The sequence below is a fragment of the Eschrichtius robustus genome, chromosome 13, assembly GCF_028021215.1.
Source record: "Eschrichtius robustus isolate mEscRob2 chromosome 13, mEscRob2.pri, whole genome shotgun sequence".
NCBI classification, from domain to species: Eukaryota; Metazoa; Chordata; class Mammalia; order Artiodactyla; family Eschrichtiidae; genus Eschrichtius; species Eschrichtius robustus.
Genome location: NC_090836.1, coordinates 47,598,576 through 47,615,565, shown reverse-complemented (window position 1 = coordinate 47,615,565; position 16,990 = coordinate 47,598,576). Strand labels below are relative to the sequence as shown.

Below are 16,990 nucleotides of genomic sequence, written 5' to 3'. Positions count from 1 at the left end.
CACAGGGGCTGCTGAAATGGTAGTGGGCAGTTGGGGAAGTAGGCACACTCAGGCCCAGGGCACCCAGGACAGAAGCCCATCACTAGAGTCCTGGTTTTCTGGAGTCCTACCCACCCCATCTCTCCTCCTTTTGCTAGTCTCAGGTCACTGCTTTCTGTCTCCAGCTACACACACACACACACACACACACACACACACACACACCCCACTCCCTGTCTCCATCTCTGTGTCTCTGTCTCTCATTCCATCTGTATCAGCCTCTGCCTCTGGTTCTGCCCCTGTCTCTTCTCCATCTCTGTCTTAGGTCTCTGTGCCATCCTTGGCAGGTGGGGAGTTTTTGAGGACTGCCTCCTGGTAGACCCTCTCCTGGCCACCCTGGTGGGCAGAGGGAGGATGCTGACTGGAGGGGTGTGTGTTCCAAGCCGCAGCTGGGGGCCCCTCTCGCTCTGCCCAGGATCTTGAGGCGACAGGCAGAGAATCAGTGGCTCCCCGGGGGCGCCAGATGCGCGGCTGGCAGAAGGAGGGAGTGAGGGGGTGGGGCTGGTGGTGGTGGGTAGTAGGCAGGCGCTGGGGGAGGGAGAGGAGCCGGCTGGAGGAGGGAAGAGGGGGGTGTGGCAGAATAGCCCAAGGGAAGGAAGTGAGAGGCTGGGCTGGGGTCCGCCTGGAGGTGCATAATTAGTGTCCTGGGGAGGGGGCTGTGCTGGGCTTGAGGATGAGCTGCGCTGCAGGAGTGCGTACGCCACCTGGTGGACAGATGAGGACACAAGCCTCCCTCTAAGCGATCAACAAGGACGCCCCCTTTCCCCAGCCGGATCGCTCTGCCCTGGGGCCCTAGGGAGCCCGGGAGGCAGTGGAGGATCGCAGAACTGGCTTGGAAGCTGAGGCTGGAGATGGCATCTCAGGCCTAAGAGGGAAGGGGAGGGCTCTTGTTTCTAGAGGTGCTTGGACCCATAGCTTCCTCAAGAAAGGAGGAATAGACTGAGAAGGTTAAACCAGGGAGGGAGGGGGAATGAAAGGCAGTGCTCCCCCCTTGGGCTTGGCAAGGGTCCTTCAGACGTTTAAAGCTGCCATCACTGAGCATATTTGCTACTGTGGGGAGAGCGGGGCTCTAACCCTTTCTCAATCTTGGACCATGTAAAGCGGTGTGACCTTCTGCAAGAGGTTCCCTTCTCTGGGCAGGGGCTGAAGTAGACCTGGTACCCCCTTTGGTTGTAGCAGTCCTTTCCTGTCAACCCCTGGGATGTGAGATGTGTCTGTTGGTGAACCGTGGGGCCTGGAAAACTAGTCTTCCCAGCTTTAACTCCAGGGACCCTCCTTCTCCTGAATCCAGGGTTCTGACTCTTGGCATCTGATTAATTACTCTCCATGAAGTGTGAGATGTCAGTGCTTCAAGAGCAAACTTAGAGAGAGCTGTATGGGACCACCCTGAAGGATTAGAAAGCCGTTCACAACCCCAGTGTGTTCATTTCTTATTGGGGGATTTCTCACTGTGGGAGATAATTTTGGGTAGGGGTGGCGGTGTTGTCCCAAAGAAGTGACAGTACAGAGACACAGATCTTGGAGTTAGTGTCCTAGAGCCAGAGAGAACACATGATCCAGAGAGGTGAAGTCACTGGTTCAAGTTCACACAGCCAGGAGAAGCAGGTCTTTCTGGTCAAGTCCAGTGCCACCCACTTCCCTGCCACAGCCCAGTGAAGGGGGATGGAGCTCCAGAAGGGCACTGAAGGCCCGATGCTCAAGCCTCCCTCCAGCACAGAGCATGGCTCCCTCTGGTGGCTGGAGCATGCAAGCACAGGCCAGCTCCCAGAGTCTCACACTCAGGTAGACACAAACGGCTTTTCTTTTTTTTTACAATTTTATTTATAACAATATCTGTGTTATTTAGTTGTAAAGGAATTCAGCAAAAATTATTAAAACGTTCATATCCCCAAAACGGGGCTGCCTGCTTGCCCTTGGTGTGCCCCACTTCCTCCTCATCCCCAGGGGAGGGGAGCCTGGGGGAGTGTTTACCAAAGAAAGTCTCCAGCCCTGGGAGCCACAGTGGGGGCACTGGAGAGGGGGAGGGCCTGTCTGGGAGGGATACTGAGTGTGGCCATCTCAGAGGTGCCCCTAGAGTAGGGGCTGGGGCATGGGATGGCCTCCCCCAAGAAGAACTAAAAAACTCCATCCTTTCCTTCCTACCTCAGCCAGAGCCAAATCTTCCAGACAAGGGCAGCAAAGGACTCACCCGCCCCAGATTCCCAGAATCAGCCCTCAGGGAGCTGGGAGGGGTGGGGGGGATGAGAGGGGAGAGCCTTGACGAAGTGTCTTGTACAGGGAGGGGGAGGCAGCACCACCAGCTCTCCCAGTGGGGCTGCGTTTTTGGTGGGAAGGTGGGAGGCAGGGCCCCCTTATACCTGTAAGTTGTAGGGGCCCCCTTCCTGCGCCCCCTCCCGGAAGGCAGCATTGGGCGGGGTGCTGAGGAGCAGGCAGGAAGGAGAACGGAAAGAGATAATACTGTGCTCGCTTGCTCGCTTGCTCACTCACATATAAAAAGTAATTCCTTCATTTTTACATTTATACATCCCAGCAGGGCTGGGGAGGGGTTGGCTGGGCAGGGTGGGGGCTCCTTGAAGGACTTCTCCGGCAGGGGGCAGGAGGCTCTCTGCAGAAGTCCGATGGTGCAGGACCCTATGCCAAGGGGTCCCCTATCTCGTCCTCAGGGCCCCGGCCCAGGAGTTCTCGCTTCTCATCCGTGCTGGCCAGGGAGTGGCGGCTGCCATGACCACCCATATAGAGTGTGGCGTACACGGGGTTGGTGAAGTTGGTGGGCTGCAAGGCGACAGAGGGGTCAGGTGGGGCTCAGGGGCTGGGCTCTGTGGCCCGGGTACCCCATCCCCACCTCCATTCCATCATCCAGCCCAATACCCTTGGTCACCCCACCCACAGCCCTTTGTCCCTGTCCTTGAAGCCTCCTCCCCTGTCCTCCCAGCCCACCTTGTCAGGGTCCAGGGCGAAGTCGGCATCCAGTAGGCCCCCTACATCATCAGGCTCCCCGCCTTCGTACATCTTATAGGTGGGGTTCCCAATCTCCACGTTCATGGCCCCGTTGGTCATCCGCTGATGCTGGAAGCCCTTAGCCCTGCGAGGAGGAAGGAGGTTGGGGGCAGGGATTCCAGGGGGATATGGCTAGGGTGGTAAAATCAGGGCCACAATTTTCCAGACTCCCCATAACTCACCCTCGGACTCGCCGCTTGTACCAGAACACCACTCCCGCTACCAGAAGCAGCAGCAGCAGCAAGAGCAGAGGGATTAGGATGGAGGCCATATCTAGAGGGGAGGAGGCGGGAAGCTCAGTCTGAAAGGCTTAGGAGGCACAAAGCCCTCTGTCCCAGGTCCCGGCAGCCCTGCCTCCCCAACCGCTGCCACCTACGTCCAGGCTGCTGTTGGCCGACCACTTGCTCCTCACACCGGGGTCCTGCCATGTGGGGTGGGCACCTGCAGACGGGAGGGGCAGAGCTGAGGAGGCATGACGTCCACAACCGTGGCTGCCGGGGAAACTGGGAGGGACCGCAGGCTTCTGCTGGTCCGGCTCAGACATGGGGGAGGGAGGGATAATCTAGGCCTCAGTGAGGCGCAGGCCCAACTCACTGGCACTCAGGCATCATTTTGCTGTTCATGGTGCAGGAACCGCCATTGCTGCAGTGGCCAACGCAGGTCAGACAGCTGGGGGCCACCCGGCCATCGGAGCAGCTGCAGGAAGGAGTGAGAGGCTGGGCAGGGCTGATGGAGGGCGTGTGAGATGCTGGGGAAAGGGCGGGGCGGGGCGGGGCTGGGAGGGGTGGGGGGCGGGTGGGACAGGGCAGGGTCTGGCCGGGCAGACTGCAGGGCGGGGCGCCACTCACTTGCAGGTGACATCCCCGCTCTGCTTGTTGACCACGCAGGCCCCGTCGAGACAGCGGCTACACTTGTTCACCTCACACCTGGGCCCCTCGAAGTAGGCGGTGCAGCGGCACTGCCGGGAGCCGTCAGCAGCCATCTGGCACGTGCCGAAGTTCTCACAGTAGCCAGAGCACTGCCCTGTGGTTTTGGGGGGGTGCGAGAGGAGGTGCCTCGAATGCCACCCTCAGGAGGGTCCCCCAGGGGTTGTGGGGGGCAGCTGCCCACCTGAGGGGACCCCCAGGCCTTTTGGGTGACTCCCGCCTCCTCCTGAGCCCCTGGCTGCCCCCACGTCACAGGCTCCAGGGTACAAAGATGTCCTGGAGCATCCTGACAGGGCACTGCTTTTGCTTGAAAAATCCTGATGCCAGAGGGCTCACTACCTCGGCGGAGGGGGGGAGTGTGCTGACCCCTCCGCGGGGGAGCACTGGCAACTTGGGCCTGGCTGGGCCACAAACGGCCTCTCTCCAGAGAACTCGCACCTGTGACATCACCCTACGCTCTCAGACCCCCAGCTCCATCATCCCCTGCCCCAGGGCCCGGGGACGGCTCACTCACGGTACTGGCAGCGGTCGCCCAGGAAGCCAGGCAGGCATCGGCACTGGGGCTGGTTGCCCTGGTTGACGGTGCAGGTGCTGTTGTTGGCACAGTACCCCGCACACACCTGCTGGGTGCATTTGGGGCCCGTGAAGCCTGTGGGGCACCGGCACGTGGGCATGCCTGGCGGGAGAGGATGTGTGAGCGGGGCTGTGGCCCACTGAGCCGCCCTGCCCTGCTGCAGGGGAACAGGGCTGGGAGGGCCTGGGCGGAGGGCAGACGGCAGAGGAAAGCGACACGGGGTTGGGGGCAGGGGTGAAGTAAGGCAGGGCAGGGGCTGGGGATTTGTCTGAGCGGAGGCGGCTTGCTGGAGGGGCTGGGGCCCAGGGGCCGGGAGGAGTCCCCGCAGGAGAACTGAAGGCCGTACCGGAGGGGGAGGCAGCACAGGTGCCCCCGTTGCGACAGTGCTCCCAGCACTGGTCCAGCTCACACTTGTCGCCCGTGTAGCGGGGCTGGCAGCGGCACTTGGGCTGTCTCCGTGCATTGAGGAAGCAGCTGCCACCATTGAAGCACTGCAGGTTACAGGTTCCGGGCCGAGGAGCTGCAGGAAGGGTCATGGGGGGAGGGGCAGAGCCAGGGGGTGGGGAGGGGAATTCAGGGGCTGCAGGGAGGAGGGCTCTGGAGCATGGGATGGGGGACCGGGGAGGGGCGTGAGCATACCGTCCGGCGGGGGCGTTGGTGAGGGCACAGCCACACAGGTGCCATTGTCTAGTCGCTTCCCGTTGGGACAGGTGCAGACAGGCCCACTGGGGCTCAGCAGGCAGAGCCACTCGCACTTCTTGCGGTCACAGGGGTTGGTCACTGCAGGTGAGGGCAAGGGGGGGAGGTTGCTGAGCCCTGTGGACCCAGAACCTCCCCTGCCCACCAGGACCTGAGGCTGCGGCTTGGAGGCTCAGCACCCCCTGGCCTTCCCTGCCCCAGCCTGGGCTCTCTGTCTCCGCTCACCTTCAGGCTGCTTGTGCTGGTGGTACAGGACCACATCTGAGGCGTGGCTCAGGCCCCCAGTCAGGTTGATCAACGGACTATGTCCAAACTTATGGATCTTGAAGACACGATTATTGATGTAGGTGACGCCATAGATGTAATCCTCAAAGACATCGATGCTGAAGGGGTGACTTAGGCCTGCAGAGGGGTCAGAGGGGACTCAGGGCCTGGTCACACTCTCCAGGACACTGGGCCCCAAGGCTCCCAGGTACCTCAAACTCAAACATCCCAAAGCAAACTCTCCTCAACCTATTCCTCCTGCTGTGGCCACTACTGGCAAAAGGTCCCATCAGCCCTAGATGTCTGGGGTCAGGATCAACTTCTGCTCCCTCTTCTCACATTGGCTAAGTTCCTACTATTACCCATATCGCCTCCACGCAGCAGCTCAATACTCATTGGTAGAATGAATGAATGGAAAAGTGGCCCAGAGGGTCAGGGTGGGCCTCAGGCCTGCAGGACTGGTACAGGGGGTGTCTGGTTGGGAGGGGCCTGAAAGGCACTGCAAGACTGTTGAGGGCCAGGCTGAGGAGGATGGTAGGTGCTAGGTGAGGCCTTGGGCTCAGAGGGGAGGACAAGGGCCCAAGGCCGCTGGTGGACTCTAACCTCGTTTGCTGTCAGCAGCCACGATGGGGTCAGTGCCGTTGAGCCGGATGCTGCCGATGACTGAGAGCTTGGCATCCGCCCAGTACAGACGTTCATTGTGGTAATCCACGGCCAGGCCTGGGGGAGCAGAGAGCACTGTGAGGGCCCAGCCTCCCTGCCCCAGGCTGGGGGAGCAAGCAGGACTGTCTCCATGTTTGGGACAGTTCCACTCTGTTCCCATGATCACTCCCAATCACCTCTTCTGGGAAAAGCCTCCACAACCCATCTGTCCCACCCCAGTCCAAGCCTCTTCCCCTCCCTAACTTTTGTGTGGCCCCAGGCTCAGCGAGCCTACCCCTCCCACATCCCCTGCCCACTTCTGCACGGACCTGTGGGCCATTGGATGTTGTCCTGTACCAGTGTCTCCCGAAGGGTCCCATCCATGGCTGCTGTTTCAATCTTGGGGTGGTTCCCCCAGTCTGACCAGTACATGGTGCTGGGGAGGGAGAAGGAGTGAGTGTGGCTAGGACCTGGGCTCCCACAGGAGGCCACTCAAGGTGGGCACAGGGCACAGAGACTGCTGGGTACACAGAGAGGAGGGCGCTCTTGTCCACCTCCTCCAGAGAGAACTGGGGGGAGTCAACTTCCTGACCAGGTTAAAGATCTTTTACTCTAAAACCACACTGTGCTGCTCCAGAGTCGTCTAAGTAGGCAGAGCTGCCCCCTGGAGCAGAGGAGAAGCCCAGAACCTGGCTGCCCATGACAGCTAGCCAAGTGGAGGTCAGGCCCCACCTGAGCAGGCCAGCAGGACCCCAGGCAGCATCAGGGAGGGCCAGGGCTGGGCGCAGCCTGGAAGACCCAGGGGCCTGCGGAGGACTCTGACCTCAGGCTGGTCTGGGAGAGGAAGGACAAGCCGGGGGATGCTGGGCACCCACCTCCAACCCAGGGGCTTCCTAGCCCCAGCCCAGATGCCTCCCCCCAGGACCCCTGCCCACCCCCTCAGCGGGTCCACCACAATGGCGTGGGGCTCGTCAATCATGCCGGAGATGAGCGTCTTGCGGTTCTCGCCCTTCATCTGTGCCACCTCAATCACATCTCGGCCCGAGTCGGTCCAATACACGTTCCCGGCAACCCAGTCGATGGCGATGCCCCTTGGCATCTTGAGCCCTGAAATCTGGATGAGGGGGTTACAGTTTCAGAGGCTTCCACCTTTTGTCTTCCTGCCCATTGTCCAGCCCCCCGACACCCCGCCAGCCTGTCCCTGCTAGATATCATGACCCTGATTTACTGAGGAACAGAGTAAGGCCCAAAGAGACGAAGTAGGTTAGTAAGATGGAATAGGTTAGTTACTGGGCTGGCTGTGACGATCAGGAACTGAACGTGGCTCTGATGCTGCCGGCCAGGTGCCCCCTGTGCCCTGTAGCCTCGGGCTGCCGTGCGGCAGAAACACCTACTGATGATGGTGCTGCTCTGTCTACCTGCTGTCCGTGCCTCATGGCATAATCCGCAGTCTGCCCTGCATGCCAGTCTCACCCTTTGCCCCTTCCACTGTCCTCTGCAAACTCTGCTCTGAACAGTCTGCTTTTTGGAGTCTTCCCACCCAGCCCGTGCCTCCATGTAGGTCCCATCCCAGGCTGGGTGCTCACATTGAGGTGGGTGACGCCCCGGTCAATCTGTCGCCGGTGGCGATTGGAAGTGGTGGGAGGCGCAGCAGGTGGCAGGCTGCGGTAGGAGATGGTGCCCGTGTGCCAGTTGGTCCAGTAGACACGGCCAGCCTTGACATGGACATCCATGGCATCGATGCGGACACTCTCGTCACCCTGGAAGGCCTGCTCATAAGCCGAATGGGGGTGACTGGGGAACAGGCTTCGGATCTCATTGTCATCAGCGATGTACAGGACCTGATACTCAGAGCCTGGAGGGACAAGAGACCAGATGTTGGCGGGGGTGAAAGGTGGGGCTGGGGGCTGTTGGGCCTGGTGCTGGAAGGAGCCGCCGCGACGTGCTCCCCACCCAGCCCAGAGCCTTTCACACTAACAATGTCTCTCCTCCTAATCAAACCATCTGACCCAGCCAGAAGCCTCTGTCATCCTGCCCCAGAGCCAGGCTTGAGGACTCCAGCCTCAGCCCTTGGAACTCCCCTCCCCTCTCCTCCCCTCCCCTCCTCTCCTCTCCTCTCCTCTCCTGAGGTGATCTAGTGTGACCTGCTGTCCCTCCTCCTCCAGCCTCAGGGACTTCTGCCTCCTCATGGCCTCTGCTAGCATCACCACGGTCCCTGCTCCACACTGATATCTGCTTGCAGGTGCACACGTATGTGGGGGTGTATGAGCATGGCCATGGAGGGGGGCAGGTGTGCATGGGCATCTGAGTGCACCTGGGCACGTGTGGCGGGGTTGTGTGTGCACAGTGTGTGTGTATGCCTGGGTGTGCATACATGGATGTGGGGTGTGTTTGTATACAGGCACGAGGAAGGTGCAGGTGTGCGTCGAAGCATATGTGGGAGTAGAACTTACATGTTCTCACCAAAAAAAAAAAAAAAAAAGTAAATACGTGAACTGATAGATGTGTTAACTCGATGGGGGGAATCCTTTCACAAGGCGTATGTACATCAAATCATCACCTTGCACACATTAAATATCTTACAATTTTGTCAATTATACCTCAATAAACCTGAAAAAAGCATAATGGGAATATGCAGGTAGGGTACACTTGGCTCTGTAAGTATGGTGATGCGCGCCTGCGTGCTCTCCCCCCAAACTTCCTCAGCCCCAGTACCTCTGGCCCCTGCAGGGCTGCCAGAACTGAGTGCAGAAAGCTGTACTGCGGGTCTGGAATTCCAAGCTTGGGCAAGGGTGCTTGGAGGAAAACACAGCGTTCCAGGTCCCCTTTCTTATCCTGGCGTTGTAAGCCCCGCCCCCTCTCTCCGTCCTCTCCCAGCTCCTACCTTCCGCCTTGCAGGTGTTGTGTGTCTTCATGAAGTTGCGCGCGCAGCTGCACAGGTGGCCGCCCTTGGTGTTGTTGCAGAGCTGTGAGCAGGTGCCGAAGCGCAGGCATTCGTTGATGTCTGGGGGTTACACAGGAGGGTCATGGAAAGTCTTGCGGCTGGGGCTTCTGCCCGACCCGCTGGGCCCCACCTTCCTACCCTGGCATCCAGGCTGGCCTGGCACCGTGTGGAAGCCAGAGCGGCAGGCACAGTACGCGGCTTTCTCAGTGCGCACGCAGCGTGCCTCATCCCCGCAGATGCTGGCGTTGGCGGCGCAGCTGGTCAGCTTGGGGTCTGCGAAGACAAGAGAGTCTAGGCCTGGGCTTCGGCTCTCCACCCCTCCCGGCCAAACCTCGCCCCAGCACGCCGGGTCTCACCGATGCTGCAGCCCTCCTCGTCAGAGCCATCCCCGCAGTCATCGAACATGTTGCAGCGCAACGAGGAGGAGAGGCAGTGCTGGTTCCGGCATAGAAACTCCTTCTTGTCTTTGCAGTGGGGGGTCTGGGCCGTGGGCGGCTCTGGGGGAGGGCGGGGCTTGAGGTCCGGGGTATTTACCACCCTGCCCCCTCTTCCCACTGGAACCCCCAGTCAGTCACGGGTAGAGGGGGTCCCAAGCCTGGCTGTCAAGCTTCAGGGGAATCTGGTTAAACATCCTGATTCTCAGTCTCCACCTCAATACCTTCCTCAGGGGCTTCTTTCCCTCCAAGACAGGGCCCCCAGGCTCCCGGCAGTGGATCCTCCCCTCTTCTGGATCCTCCCCTCTCCTGGTGAATCGGCTCACCGGACGATGAGCCCACTTGGCCCAGCCCCACTGCCTGTGCAGCACCCCCACTCTAGGCGCCCCAGGCTCCCCCTTACTGGCCCCCTGCTCACCACAGTCCTCCTCATCAGTCCCATCCCCGCAGTTGTCCGTGCCGTCGCACTGGCGCCCGATCCACAGGCAGACGCGGTCGTTCTTGCAACGGAAGGGCCGGTTTGGAGGGCACACGAACCTGGCTGCAGCAGGGAGAGGAGACAAGTCAGAATCAGCCTCGGGGGCGGGCCGAGGGCCACCAGGGTGCGTCAGAACCCCGCCCCTGCCCCGACAGAAGCCCCGCCCACGCCGGGGAGCCCCGCCCCTTCCGAAGCCCCGCCCCGCCCCTGGAGCCTCACCGCACTCCTCTGGGTTCTCGTCTGAGTTGTCCCCGCAGTCGTCCTCGCCGTCGCACTTCCATGCTAGCGGCTTGCACAGGGTGTTGTTGCACTGGAACTCGTCCAGGGGGCAGGTCCGCACTGGGCGTCAGGGGGAGCAAAGAGTAAAGAATGAGCCCTGAGCCCCAGGCTGCTGGCGGCCGGGTCTTGCCCAGACCCCTCCCTCCAGGGGCAGAGACCTAGAGGGAACACGGGGAAAGTGGTGGTACCACCAGATCGAACCCGAGTTTCCTAATTTTCTACCAGCTGGGTAAGCTGGGCAGAACTGCCTCCTCTGGTATTTAGGGGAGAAGAGGCATTTTTGGGAAAGTGTCCAGAAGGGTCCAGAGAGCCCTCTTTCTCTGGTGGTGTGGCAGGGCTCCGGGGCCTACTGTAGTTCAATGGCAGGTACACTCAGCTGGGAGTCAGGAGACCTAGGGTCCAATCCCTGTCCTCAGCCCACCAGCGCAGAGCTAGGATATCTGCCCTCACTGCTCCAAGCGCCAACCTTCTCTCACCCGGCCTGCCCACTGCCGCCTCTGGGCTGTTGAGCCCAGGCCAGTGGCAGGTGCTGCCTCACTGCCCCAGGAAAGGAAAGTGAGCAGGGACTTTACTTCTCAGGGCAGCTGACTGCTGTGTTGGAACTTGTGGGATGGGGCCTGGGTGGACACAGCCCACAGGTTTCTGCTGGATTTCAACCCAACTGACTCTTGGATTAAGTGCTATTGCGGGGTGGGGGTAGGGTGGGAGGGCTGGGGAGCCGAGCTGGAGGGGCTCACCGCCAGTGCCGCAGGCTTCCTCGTCACTGCCGTCCATGCAGTCGGCATCTGCATCACAGCGCCAGCGCAGGGGGATGCAGTGGCCACTCTTGCACTGGAACTGGTCCATGTCACAGCGGGGGGTGCAGTCTTTCTGTGGGCGCAGCAGCAGCATCCTGGTCAGACCTGGGCACCCCTGCAGGCCTGGCCTGACTCTTCTAAGGCCATCCCTCCCTCCTTCTGGTCTCCCTGCCCACCTCGTCTGAGCCATCTGCACAGTCATGATCCCCATCACATTTCCAGCGCCCAGCGATGCAGCGGCCATTGGCACAGGAGAACTCACTCTCAGAGCAGGGCCGAGGGGCTGGGAAGGACAGGGGAGAGACAGGCCCCAGGAGGGTGGGCATAGGGACTCAGCCCTCGAGAGCATCTCCAGCCCTTGCAGAGCAATATCGCCCATCCCTGTGTCCCTGAAGGCCACAGTTGACTGGCATAATGACCAAGATGCTCAACTAATCCCAGGCAAGCCAACTGGCTGCCCTCATGGGACTGGTCGGGCCCAGAGGGCACTCACATGTGCCCCTCTGGGGCAGACACATGAGAGAGGGCACGGGTCCCTGGCCCTGCCCTCAGGACAGACTGTGTGTGGGGAGGGGAAGGGAGGGACAAGACCACTAAGACAAGCACCAGGGTTTAGGGAGAGGTCAGTAAAGGATGATGGGCTGGCACAGCACGGGGACAGGTGGGCTCTGGGGCAGCAGCAGGGGATGTGGTAGGAGCACGGGCACATCAGAGACACCTACCTCTGCAACCCCAAGAGGACAGTGTGAAAATGGAGAGAAACATGAGATGAGGTGAAATGGCACAAACTCAAATACACAACATGGAGCGGGGTGGGGGGGGTGAGGCGGGAGGGAGCTCCTGACCCCCAGCCCTGGGAAGCAGCCACCTGCTCTAGTGCAGCCTGGTGGCAGTAGGGGCAGGGGTACTGAGCGGGGAGGTCTCCTGGGGGAGGACACCTGCTGGGCCGGGTGAGACGGGGTAGGGGACATACTGCAGCTCTCCTCGTCGGAGTTGTCGCCGCAGTCATTGTCGTAATCGCACTGCCAGCGGCCCGGCACACAGCGGTTGTTCTTGCAGCGGAACTGGTAGGGCTCACAGGTACGCTCGTCTAGAAGAGGCAAGATTGAGGGGCAGTCAGGGACAGAGTGGGGGGCAGACGTCAGGGTCCCGGAAGGTGTGGTCAGGATGGCCAGGAGCGGGAGAGTGGGCATTCCAGCCTGACAAAGGTCAGCAGTGGGAGTCCAGGCCGTGTTCTGAGATGTGGAGTCTATGGGAACTTCTGGGGCAGGAGGGACAAGAGTGGAGGGAGCTGCTTTGGGGAGGGGATCGACAGATCCCATAGGGTGGGCAGGTGTGTGCTGATGAGGTGCTGGCGGGAGTGGGGACTGGAATTAGACAGGAGGTGGTGGGCACAGGCCGTACGGGGACCCAGGCGGCAGGCAGCCCCAGCCCACCCCGTCAGGTGCCTTCCCCTGGAGCAGGGCTGGGGAAGCTCACCACACTCTTCTTTGGGCTCATCCGAGCCGTCCCCGCAGTCGTCCTCTCCATCACACTTCCAGCGCGCCGGGATACAGCGGCCCGAGTCCTTGCAGCGGAATTCATCCACTCCACAGGTCATCTGGGCTGCAAGGGGGTGGCCCAGTGATGAGGGGGAGGCTCCTTTCAGGAATGCACTGTGAGGGTGTGGTCTGGGTGGGAGCGGCCATCGAGGGGGGTCACACGTGGGGGTGGTGGGAGCAGCAGACACTGTGGAGGGAGGGTGGGCTCCAGGAGACTCACTGCAGTTGGCGGGCTCGTCACTGCCGTCCACACAGTCGTTGTCCCGGTCACAGACCCAGACTCGGGGGATGCAGCGCTTGGTGATGGAGCACTGGAACTGGTTGGGGGCACAGGTCACCTCGGCTGCGGGGTTGGGGAGAGAATGAGGACCTGCCCATTCCGCCTCCCCACCACAGTTCAAGATCCCCATCTTCTCCCTCTTCCAAGCCCTGGCCTTGTCCTGGCCCTGCCAGCAATTTCTTGGGAGGAAGGAAAATTATCTTCAATTTTGGTGATTTTGTCTTCTGGATCTGCACATCTCTACGATGTGCATGATGATTTTACGAGCAAACCAAGTCACACCCCATATAATTTATGTTGCTCATCTAGTAACATTACTTGAGAGCAGCACGACCCCTAGAAGAAGCGGGGGCTAGATTTCAATGTGAATCGTGTTTCCGTGCCCGTTTTCCACCACCCCCCTCCCTGCCACCGCCCGGGGCACTCACGGCAGTCCCTCTCATCCTCCCCGTCTCCGCAGTTGTCCTGCCCATTGCAGCGGAAGATGCCGGGAATACAGCGGTTGGTGTTGGTGCACTTGAACTGACTGGGCAAGCAGACGTGGATGTCTGTGGGGGTGGGAGGAGGGGAGGGTCACTAACGGTGGATGCAGGACTCAGGAAGGGCGGGGGTCCCACTCCCTCAGGGGGGAGAGCGCAGGCCCAGGGCTGGAGCAGCAGGAGTCCAGCCTGGAGAGGTGGCCGCTGTGGGCTGAGCCTCCTTGCCCTGGGAGCGCATTTACCAAACCCCCAAATCCCGGGGGGGACAAGGCGGGGCGGGAGGGCAGCCCTTTACCGCAGTTGGCCTCGTCACTGTTGTCCTGGCAGTCGTTGTCCCCGTCACAGATGAAGGCAGGGTTCGTGCAGATGCCTGTCGAGCACTGGAACTGTCCTGGGCGGCACTTGAACTCGGCTGCCGGGAGGGGAGGCTCAGCGTCAGCAGGGCCGGGGGGTGGGCCACTCGGGGCCTCGGGAGTCGGGCGGCCCTGACGCAGGACCCTCTTGCCACCCCGCCCGGGCACTCACGACAGTCTGGGGGCTCGTCCGAGTGGTCCCCGCAGTCGTCCTCCGTGTCACACTTCCACCAGAAGGGGATGCACTTGTCGTTCTTGCACACAAACTGGAGGGCAGGTGGGGGCGAGAGGGGTTGGTGGGGGTCTGGGGAACTCAGGAGGTTTTCTTTCGAGGGGCCGGGATGTCTCAAAGAAGCAGGGGGGTCAGGTATCTCGGGGGGAGGTTGAGCTGGATGGGAGGTTGGGGTGTGGTGAGCGCAGGAAGGCCAGGCGAGGGGGCATCTGTGTGGAGGTCGGCGGGGGGGGTCAGGGTTAGGGGGTGGGGTGTTTGTGTGAGGTGACGGGTGTAAAAGTATTGCTGTGGGGAGACAAGAGGTAGGCAAGAAATGCGGGGGTGTTAGCGTGGGAAAACCAGATGTGTGAGGACAGTAGGGCGGGTGCTGGGGTCCCAGGAGGAGTGCGGGTAGTGGTGTAGGGGATCGGGGAACGAGGCATGGGGAGCGGGGTCCGGGGAACAGCCTCACCTGGCTGGCCGTGCAGTTGGACACACAGTTGCGCCCGTCGCCGCCCAGGTAGAAGTTGGTGGGACAGGCACACTTGTGGCCGCCCCCGGGGGACAGCAGGCACAGGTTGCTGCAGCCGCCATTGTTGACCTTGCAAGGGTGGTTGGGCACTGCCGGAGGAAACGTGGTTAGAGGGTGGCGGACTGGCCCAGTTTACGGACCACTGCTCCCTGGGCCGCCGGCCTCTGGCAGGGCGAGGGCAGTGCTCACTGGTAACACGTTTTCTGGTCTTTCAAAGGCTGCCTGGCCCATCTATCCTGGGCAGAGGTGGGATGGGTCCAGACCCTGCTCTTTCAGGAGGGAGCTGAAGCCAGAGATAGGAGAGGACTCTCCTGAGGTCCCAGGATCAGGCTGGACCCGAACCCCGCACGCTGCCTCCCCCGTGCTCTCCCCCTCAGCTCTGGCCTGCCTGCCTTTGGGGTCTGGCCTTGGTGGTCTCCACCCAGACCTGCTCTACTGGACGGCCTAAGGGCCTCGCTGCTACAAGACTAGGGTTGGACCCCAGCTGGGCTGTAGCTCCTGAGAGCCAGAGCACAGCCTGTCTATAGGCCTCCGAATCTCCTGGTGTCTGCAGGCACTGCTTGGTCAGTGCTGGGGAAGGGGTGGACTGGAACCCCTGCTGAGACGGTGGGGCCCCATCCCACCTCAGGGGCTCCTCGTGCCTGGCTCATCGGGGGTCGGCTCTCGGTCCTCGGCTGCTTACCGTCGGGCTGGCGCAGGGCATGGAAGACGTGCAGGTCCATGGGCCGGTGCAGTGTGCTGATGAGGAGCGTCTTGTTGGTGCCCGTGGTCTTGTGGGCTCTGTTGATGGACTTTGTCTCCCAGTCGGTCCAGTAGACGTAGTCCTCGAACAGGGTCAGGGCGAAGATGTGCGGTATGTCCTGGCTCAGCACTGAGGGCGGCAGGGGGCCGGGGGACAGGCCGGGCGGCCGGTCAGCACCAAGTAGTACTGGGCGCCTTCCCTACTGGGCCCTTAACCCCACAGCAATGCTGTGAGGTGGGCACTAGCCACGCTCCAGCCCCTGGCCGCACAGCTGGTAAGTGGCAGAGCTGAAATGCAACTCCTGGCCTGTCTGACAGCAGGTTCCTGCCCAAATACACTCTACGGTTCCCTGTGAGGGAGTAGGGGCGTCCTGGGTACGCCAGCCCCAGTCCTGCTCCCACCTTCCTCGGGGCCTGTCATCTGAAACTGTGCATGGCAAGGTGCCTCTCTCTCTCCTTCCCGAGGGAGCTGGTGGTGGCCTCAGGCCTGGGCGGATCCAGGGGGCATACCCTGGGGTGCTCTGAACCCCCAGACCCCTAGTGGGTGGTGTCCTCAGACCATGCCCTCTGGCTTTTAAGCCTACTCTTGCCCCAAAGGCCTGATCCCCTGTAGCTTCAGAACCCCCATCCCCACTAGGTCTGCTGTGCCTGGGCAGCCTCACTGGCACACTGACCGACGTGACGATTGGAGCCATCCAGGCTGGCAAACTCAATGTAGTCCTCACGGGCGTCGGCCCAGTAGATGCGCTCGGTGACGTAGTCCAGTGTCAGGCCGTTGGGCCACGTGATCTTGGTGTCCACGATGACACTGCGGCCAGACCCATCCATGCCGATCCGGCCGATCAGTGAGTGGTCCCCCCAGTCTGTCCAGTACAGGTACCTGTCAGGTGGGTGAGCAGTGAGCCCTGAGAGATCCAGCAACTGGTCCCACCAGGGGCCTGCAGAGAGGCTGGGCCTGGACGCCCGAGTGTACCAGCTGCTTTCAGAGGCTCCCCCAACCCTCCTCGCCCACGTACCCATTCTGCACGTCCACCACCAGAGCCCTGGGCTCACGGAGGCCAGAGCTGACCAACACCGTGCGATAGGCCCCGTTGAGCTTGGACACTTCGATGGTGTCCCGGCCTTTGTCACACCAGTATAGGTTGCCGCCGACCCAATCCACAGCCAGCCCGTCGGGGTTGCTGAGGCCCGTCCTGTGCAGCACCTGCGGGCAGGGGCAGGGAGGAAGGGCCCTGGGTGAGTTGGGGCAGGACTCTCAGCCGCTCTAGGAGCACAGTGGATGGAAAAGGCCCAGCCCCGGGCATGGTGTCAGCCCAGGCTCGAGGAAAGGTGTCTCTGGATGAGAGAGACCACAACCCAAACCCCACAGTGCCCGGGAGCACAGGTTTAAGGGAGGTCAGACAGAAGGGGAACTTACTGCTAATTAGGGAAAGAGAGACAGGAATCTCCTAGACCTCGCTCGCTGGGCTTAGGGGAGAGAGGAGTAAGGACAAGCAGAGTCCTGCGGTGACTCAGTGTGGAGCGGGGAAAAGGAATAATTCAGTGGGGTGGGTGAGAAGAAGGGGAGATGGCCTTGAAACAGAGAGGGCCCTCTGGGCAGGGACACGGGCTGACTCTCTGCCCCCGGCCTCACCTGTACATTGCTCCCGTTAAGGTGCATCCTTCGGATCATGCTGCCCTGGGTTGTCACGTCTGTCCAGTAAATCATCTGCTCTCGGTAGTCAAAGTCCAAGGCGACAGCGTTGTTTAGGCCCTTGGTTTCGGGGGTGAGCAACCAAAG

At 61.2% G+C, this 16,990-nt stretch overlaps 1 protein-coding gene across 1 annotated transcript in view; it reads right to left on the bottom strand.

Moving 5' to 3' along the window:
- Positions 1–1,836: 1,836 nt before the first annotated feature.
- Positions 1,837–16,990, bottom strand: part of LRP1 (LDL receptor related protein 1) — a 79,731-nt gene continuing 64,577 nt past the window's right edge. The window contains exons 58-89 of the mRNA XM_068559841.1: positions 16,844–16,963; positions 16,227–16,414; positions 15,885–16,090; positions 15,152–15,340; positions 14,410–14,558; positions 13,899–13,992; positions 13,669–13,785; positions 13,323–13,442; positions 12,835–12,957; positions 12,553–12,678; positions 12,047–12,163; positions 11,250–11,356; positions 11,014–11,146; positions 10,217–10,336; positions 9,938–10,060; positions 9,442–9,582; positions 9,224–9,358; positions 9,026–9,145; positions 7,728–7,996; positions 7,077–7,255; positions 6,471–6,577; positions 6,103–6,219; positions 5,461–5,637; positions 5,176–5,316; positions 4,883–5,056; positions 4,477–4,638; positions 3,885–4,059; positions 3,631–3,732; positions 3,413–3,477; positions 3,219–3,309; positions 2,977–3,121; positions 1,837–2,811 (exon numbers count right to left, since the gene is read on the bottom strand). Coding sequence (XP_068415942.1) covers positions 2,671–2,811; positions 2,977–3,121; positions 3,219–3,309; positions 3,413–3,477; positions 3,631–3,732; positions 3,885–4,059; positions 4,477–4,638; positions 4,883–5,056; positions 5,176–5,316; positions 5,461–5,637; positions 6,103–6,219; positions 6,471–6,577; positions 7,077–7,255; positions 7,728–7,996; positions 9,026–9,145; positions 9,224–9,358; positions 9,442–9,582; positions 9,938–10,060; positions 10,217–10,336; positions 11,014–11,146; positions 11,250–11,356; positions 12,047–12,163; positions 12,553–12,678; positions 12,835–12,957; positions 13,323–13,442; positions 13,669–13,785; positions 13,899–13,992; positions 14,410–14,558; positions 15,152–15,340; positions 15,885–16,090; positions 16,227–16,414; positions 16,844–16,963 — 4,473 coding nt within the window. The 3' untranslated portion in view covers positions 1,837–2,670. The remainder of the gene's footprint in view (positions 2,812–2,976; positions 3,122–3,218; positions 3,310–3,412; positions 3,478–3,630; positions 3,733–3,884; positions 4,060–4,476; positions 4,639–4,882; positions 5,057–5,175; positions 5,317–5,460; positions 5,638–6,102; positions 6,220–6,470; positions 6,578–7,076; positions 7,256–7,727; positions 7,997–9,025; positions 9,146–9,223; positions 9,359–9,441; positions 9,583–9,937; positions 10,061–10,216; positions 10,337–11,013; positions 11,147–11,249; positions 11,357–12,046; positions 12,164–12,552; positions 12,679–12,834; positions 12,958–13,322; positions 13,443–13,668; positions 13,786–13,898; positions 13,993–14,409; positions 14,559–15,151; positions 15,341–15,884; positions 16,091–16,226; positions 16,415–16,843; positions 16,964–16,990) is intronic.